This window comes from Penaeus chinensis, chromosome 36 (genome assembly GCF_019202785.1).
Source record: "Penaeus chinensis breed Huanghai No. 1 chromosome 36, ASM1920278v2, whole genome shotgun sequence".
In the NCBI taxonomy this organism is placed as follows: domain Eukaryota; kingdom Metazoa; phylum Arthropoda; class Malacostraca; order Decapoda; family Penaeidae; genus Penaeus; species Penaeus chinensis.
This window is the reverse complement of record NC_061854.1, coordinates 2,222,840-2,230,339: the sequence shown is the minus strand read 5'-3', so window position 1 is coordinate 2,230,339 and position 7,500 is coordinate 2,222,840. Positions and strand designations below refer to the sequence as shown.

Sequence of the window (7,500 nt, the reverse complement as noted above, 5' to 3'; positions counted from 1 at the left end):
GGGTCTCCTAGTGGCGTGGCGGACGTGACTAACGCCCTTTGGCAGTCAACCCTGTTTATTCGGAAGTGCAGGAAGTAGCTGATAAAAGCGACTGATAAAAGCTATCTTCAGCTGGGGAAATGACATCATCATTGATGCTTTCATGACTGCATGAATACAAACAATCTCGAGAGAGTTTTGTATTTGTTACGTGCGGCGTGATTCTAGATAAATAGAGATATTAATGAGTAGATGAATATATAGGTAAAGAGGTAGATAGATAGATAGATAGATAGATAGGTGGATAGGTAGATAAATAGAAAAATAGAGAGATTAAGAGGTAAATGGAAAGACAGATAGACAAATATATAGATAGATGAATAGATGGATAGATATTAAGATTGATAGATAAATAGATAGATAGATACGAAGATTGATAGATAGATAGACAAATAGATAGATAGATGAATAGATAGATATAAAGCTTTATAGATATATAGATGAATAAATAACATATATTTTTATCTATAGTCATTACTATGCCTGGTTAAATGTAAACATATATTTACACACATTTTATTGGTTCCTACTTATATTTACACATCCGTTTACATTTATATACATAGATTTTTATTCATGCATAATATGTTTATAGATATTTGATTACAGACATTTTTATCTATACATATTTTTCATTTATGCTCATTTATTTATACATATTTACTTACATATATTTTATTTACATACACAGTTATTTACAAATATTTTTTTATTTACATACACAATTATTTACAAATATTTTTCTCAATTTTTTAAATTTATCAACATACATTTTTAATTACATGTACTTTTCTTTATAAATATTTATTCACAATCATATATTTACTTACATTTAAAACTTACATACTTATTCGCAAACATTTTTCTTGATACACATTTATCCACATTCATTTTTCTTCATACATCTTTATTCACAAACATCTCTTGCAGATGGTGAAGGCGAAGAAATTCAACGTTGCAACGGAGGCAGAACCAGCATATTCGCCCGCGCCCTTGCAAATGATGTCAATGAGTATGCTCGCGTTTATTTTCTTCTTCTTCTTCTTATTATTATTATTATTATTATTATTATCATTATCATTATCATTATCATTATCATTATCATTATCATTATCATCATCATCATCATCATCATCATCATCATCATCATCATCATCATCATCATCATCATCATCATCATCATCATCATCATCATCATCATTAATTATAATTATAATTATAATAATAATAATTATTATTATTATTATGATGATGGTGATGATGATGATGATGATTTTAATTTAATTATTCTCTCTCTCTCTCTCTCTCTCTCTCTCTCTCTCTCTCTCTCTCTCTCTCTCTCTCTCTCTCTCTCTCTCTCTCTCTCTCTCTCCCTCTCTCTCTCTCTCTCTCCCCCCCTCTCTCCTTCCCTCCCTCTCTCCCTCTCTCTCTCTCTCTCTTCTCTCTCTCTCATCTCTCTCTCTCTGCTCTCACGACTCTCTCTCTCTCGTCTCTTCTCTCGTCTCCTGTCCTCTCTCTCTCCTGTCTCACTCTGTCTCTCTCTGCGCTCTCTGTCTCTCTCTGTCTCTCTCTGTCCTCTCTACTCTGTCTCTCTCTCATCTCTCTCGTTCTCTCTTTCTCACGGTCTCTGCTCTCTCTCTCTCTCTCTCTCTATCTCTCTCTCTCCTCTCTCTCTCTCTCTCCTCTCTCTCCGACTCTCTCTCTCTCTCATCTCTTGTCTCTCTCTCTCTCTCTCTCATCTCTCTCTATACACACACACACCAGAACAGCCAACAAAACCACACGCACAACGCACACGCAGAACACACGCACAGATTCACACACGAAAACAGCACGACACACAGCGACACACACACACACAACACCATAGCACACACACACACACAAGAGAGGTGGAACACATTATGTGCGTAGCACACACAACACGCACAACACACACGACACAAGACACTGTAGTCTCTTTTTCAATAAATCTAGTTTAAACAAGTGTGGGTTTTTTATACCATATATATATTTAATTTTTAGGATATATTTATATCGTGTATTCCCTAAACATAATGCTATCTTTCATGTTGTCTTTTATGTCTACTTATTGTTTGTCTGTCTATTAATTAGCATTTTTTTAATATCCATTTTGTTCTTCGTGAGTTACTGAACTTGCCCTATTCTCCTGTCAGTAAGCGAGGTGGAACACATAGTTGAACGAGCGGTGAACACAACGCCAACGGAAGATCCACTTTCTTGCCCCAATCTGTACACACGCGTTGGGGATCGGTGTCTGTCCCTCTTCTCAATTGCAAAGGTACCTGTGCCTCTCTCTCTCTTTCTTTCTTTCTCTTTCTTTCTTTCCGCTTGTTGGTCTTTCCCCTCTTTTTTCTTTCTCTCTTATTCGCTTTCTTCTGTTCTTTCTCTTCCTATTTCTCTTTCTCTTTCCTCATCTCTCTCCTCGTCTCTTTCTCGTCTCTCTTTCCGTCTCGACTCTATTCTCTCTCCCTCTCTCATCTCCTCTCTCAAAGTTCCTCGCGGACTCTCAGTCTCAAATCCTCTCTTTCTCGTCTCCTCCCTCTCCTCTCCTTCAAGTCTCCTCTCACTCCTCTCTCTCTCTCTCTCTCATCTCTCAGACGGTTCTCTCGTCTCTGTCTGTCTCTATCTCTGTCTCTGTCTCTTCTCTCGTCTCCCTCTCAATTCTCTTCGTCTCATCTCACTCCTCATCTCTCTCCGCTCTCTCCTCATCTCGTCTCTCCCTCTCTCATCTTCTCACTCTCTCTCTTCTCTCTCATCTCTCGTTCTCACGCAGCTCACCCATCCTCGCTGTCGTCTCCTTCTGTCTGTCTCTGTCCTCTGTCTCTGTCTCGTCTCTGGTCTGTCTCTGGTCTCTCCTCTCTCTCTGTCCTCTCTCCATCTCGTCTCATCGACTCCTCTCGTCTCTCGTCTGCTCTCTACTCTCTCACATCGTCCGTCTCCCTCTCTCCCCGCTCATCTTGTCTCTCATCATCTCTCCAGTGTCTCTCTCTCGCACCCTGTATCTCTCTTTCATCTTTCCCTCGTCTCTCCATCGTGTCCTCGCTTTCGTCGCAGTCTCTCGCCGTCCTGTCTCTCTCTCTTTCTCCCTCTTCTTTATCTCTTTCTCGTCTCTTTCTCCTCTGTCTGCTCTCTCACTCTCTCTCGCTCCCTCTCTCACCTGCGTTCTCATCTCTTTCTCGTGTCTCTCGTCCATCCTCTCCTCGTCTCTCTCTCGTAACCTCTTCTCCTCTCTCGTCATCATCTCGTCCTCTCGACTCTCATCCTCCCGTCTCTCTCTCTCCTCACTACTTCTCGATCTCTCCTCTCCTCCTCTCTCCCCTCTCCTCTCTCTCTCAAGCTCTTTCCTCTTTTTCTCTCGTGCTCCATCCCGACTCTCTTTCTCTTCTCCTCATCCTCTCTCTCACCTCTGCCCTCTTCTCTCATAATCAGTCCTCATCATCTCCGGCTCTCTCTCTCGTCTTCTCTCGCTATTCTTCTCTACCTCTCGCTCTCCTCTCCTCGTCTCGCCATCTCTCCATCTCGTCTCCTCCCACTGTCCTCCTCTGCTCCCTCGTCGGTCTCTCTTCACCTCTCCTCAATCTCTCTCTCTCTCACATCACTCCCCACCTCTTCTCTATCTCTGTCCGCTCTCCGATCTCCCACTCCTCTCTCCAGGCCGGAGCTCTCTCTCCCTCTCTCTCTCATCGCTCATCCTCTCTCAATCATTCTCGCCGCTCTCTCCATCTCTTCTCTTCTCATCTCTCATCCTCACTTCTCGTATGCTCTCACTCACGCTCTATCTCCTCTCTTGATCTCCTCGTCATCTCTCTCTCTCGTCTCTTCTATCTCTCCTCGTCTTCGTTCTCGTCTCGCATCTCTCCCTCTCATCTCCTCGTATTCATCTCTATCCACTCTCATCTCATCTCCTCTCTTCATCGACCCTCCTCCGTCCCATCTCATCCGTCTCTCTTCGTCCCGTCTCTCACTCTCACTCTCCTCTCTCTCCTCTCTCTCGCTCCTCGTCCTTGATCCCCTCCTCTCTGCTCTTGCATCACTCTCTCCTCTATCTTCTCTCTTCTCTACGCTCCCATCTCTCCTCTCTCTCTCACACGCTATCTTCATCTCTCTCTCTTCACCTCTCTCTCTCGCCTTCCTCTCCTCCTCGTCTACAATCTCTCCCTGCTCTGTATCCTCTCCTCATCTCATCCCCTCCATCCCACTCTCCAGCTCTCTCCTCTCTGCGCTCTCTCCCTCTCTCTCTCGCTATCGCCCTCTATGAGTCCTCCCCTCTCTCACTCTCCTCCTCTCAATCTCTCTTCGCTCTCGACTACTTCCTCTCTCTCGTCGGATCCATTCTCCTCACGAGCGATCTCCCTACTCCTCTCCCTCTCTCTTCCCGCCTCTCTCTATCTCCCGCACCCTCTACTCTCTCATCTCATTCGCGTCCTCGCTTCTCGCTCTCTTCGTTCCTCCTCTCTCTCCTCTCCTCAATTTCTCCTCTCTCTTATCTCTCTGCATCTCCTCTCCTCATCAATCGTCGCATCTCCTCTCTCTCTCTCTCATCTCTTCCTCCACTCGTCCCTCTCTCACTCTCTCCTCTCTACTCTCTTCGTCTCTCTCTCGTCCTTTCAACCTAGCTCTCTCTTCTCTCCCGATCCGGTTTTCTAGGCACTCAGCTCAATCCTCTCGTCCTCTCCCTCATTTCCGTCCTCCGCCGCTCATCTAGCGTGCCTCCTTCTCCCTGCTTCTCTCTCCCCATCTTCGTCTACTCTGCGTTCCCTCTCACATTCACGCCCTCTCCCAGTCTCTCCCTCCTCTCTCCTCTCGCTCTCCTCGCATTCTCCCTCTCCTCTCTCCCGTCGCTTCTCATCTCGTCTCTCTCCTCTCTCACTCTCTCTCTCTCACTCATCTCTCTCCGTCCGTCCATCCTCTCTCATCTCGATCGCATCTCTCCTCTCCCCATCTCTGCTCCTCTCTCTCTCTCTCTTCACTCTCATTCTCTCTCTCTCGTCAGTCTCGTCTCTTGTAATAATAATAACAACAGTAATTATAGGTAATAATATATCGATATTTAAATGACTAAATAATCATATATTATAAAAGTAGTAATGGATAAGGTAATGATTGTAAAGAATAAAAAAGAAAATAATAATAAATAGTGCAGTAATAAAAACAAACAGAGAAATAAAAAACGGCAATAAACAAGAAAAAAAAAAATGATAATGGAAGAGAATAAATCATAATAATAATAAACAATTGTGAAGAAACAACAAAAAATTATACAAACAACAAAATACAACATCGGTGACCTTCATAATGAACAAACAAAAACACTTTTAATGAAAACAAACAAATAAAAAAAACCACCAAAACAAATATAAAAACAAAACTAATAATCCCAAGGTAACCATAGCCTCAAAATAACCTCAACCAAAACCTCAACACCAAAAACAAACAAAATACCACACCACCAATATCACATCCAGATGACAATATCACAACTTGGGCGGCACGCCTGTAACCCCCCCCCCACGCCCACCCCCCTTTACCAGAGGCCCCACCACGCCCACCCATCGGGCCAACCCCCCCCCCCCCCCCACCCGACAGCCCACACGCCCCCCCGCCCCACCAGCCCCACTGACCCCCCCACCCACCCCCTTCTTCTACGCTGCATCCCCACCATCCAAACGAAAAAACCACCCCAACCCCACCCCCAGAAAATCCACATACCCCGTCCCCGTATGCCACCCGACACACACCCGCCCCCGCGGCCCCGCCCCAACCCCCTCCCTACCCCACCCAACAAAAATTCAATAGCGGGACGCCTAGTAACCCACCTCCCTCAACCAACCCTACCCCCCCCCCCCCACAGCCACGAGCCAAACCCAACCCCCAAAGCCTCAACAAACCACCAACAAAACCAAAGAGAATATCGAAAATAAACGGCGCAAAAACGCTACGCAATAACTCCTAAAACGAAAAAGTCAACGTTGTTAACGCCTGTTTAACCCCCAACACCAAAAAAAGGCACCACGGGACAGCCGGCACGCTCCCGAACCTCCCAAACCTAACCTGTAACCTCAAACAGCCCAAACCCCGTACCCCCCCCCGCAAAGCGAGCACACCATACACAGACACAAAAAAAATAAATAATAGCCAAAACCCCCTCTGCCCCCCCCCCCACCCGTTGACCCCCCGTCCCCAAGCCCTCCCACCACCCTTTACCCCTACCCGCCCCAAGCTGACCCTCGCCCCCCCCTTCCGGATACAGACATCCAGCCCTCCGGCACCACCACTACCCGAGCCTTCCCTACCGAAACCCCTCATATACCACCCCGCCTAAAACGTCACTACGGATAGACTTACTCCGTCCACCCCCCTCCCGCACGCCGTAAACGCACGGACGCACGTATTAGAGAAGAACCATACGACCCAAAACCACCCCAACCTGAACACACTCACCTATCACTATTAACAAAGCCTCCTTCACTCAAACGCCCCGTCATCTAACTCTAGGCCTTAAAAGGACCCGCCCGCCTCCAACCCTCCCCAATCTACTCCTTGTAACTACCAACGCAAAGTGCCACCCAGTCCGCCCGCAAACAAACCGCTACAAACTGTATCCCGCTTACGCACGGGTACACTCAATGACGACTCGCCTTCAAAAGTAACACACTCCACAGCAAAATCCCAAGACACCAACGTCCCCGCCAACCGCGGCCCGCCCACAACGCCACTCGCTAGTACAAAACCTACCCCAAAACGCCCAAAACGCGCACCCCCAGCAACAACCGAACCCGTCCAAACAGCCATACACACCCCCCACCCGAACCCCCCGGCAAAACCCCCAACCAGCAAAATACGCGAAACAACTTAAGTACCAAAACGACACACCCCCAGCAATCACGCAAAACCAAACTCCGCCAACTAGTAGACCCCCAACACACCATACCCAAATCCAATCAACCAAAAAACCCCGCAAACCCCACACGAAGTACGCCGCCACAACGCGCCAACCTCACAGACATGTACCCCCTTCGCCACAACCACCACCGGAAAACCCCATCCCCTAACCATACACTAAACAAACCCACCAACACACCGCCAATGTAACCACAACCACCCTCCCAAAACACGTAACATCACCAAAGAAAACCCGATAAACATGCTGTAAAATAAACCCCAGACCCTACGAAACCAAAATACATGCACCCGCTCACCCATAAACACACCTAACCCCGTAAAACCGAAAAACCAAAAACCCCGGCGACCCCCCCACAAACTAACCCACCTACCCAACCATCCGACTCAAAACCACCAACAGATCCCGCGCACGAACCCAGACAGCAATAACCAAGATAAACTCAAACCCACAACCCCGACAATACAACGAGCAGAAATACCCCGTAACCCCGAAATCAATCCCCACAGACCCCTCAACCCGTAAACACAACCAGT

The 7,500-nt window shown here is 46.6% G+C and overlaps 1 protein-coding gene across 1 annotated transcript in view; it reads left to right on the top strand.

Annotated features, from left to right (window-relative positions):
* Positions 1-7,500, top strand: part of LOC125044965 — a 31,179-nt gene that overhangs the window by 19,497 nt on the left and 4,182 nt on the right. The window contains exons 5-6 of the mRNA XM_047641941.1: positions 970-1,051; positions 2,217-2,341. Coding sequence (XP_047497897.1) covers positions 970-1,051; positions 2,217-2,341 — 207 coding nt within the window. The remainder of the gene's footprint in view (positions 1-969; positions 1,052-2,216; positions 2,342-7,500) is intronic.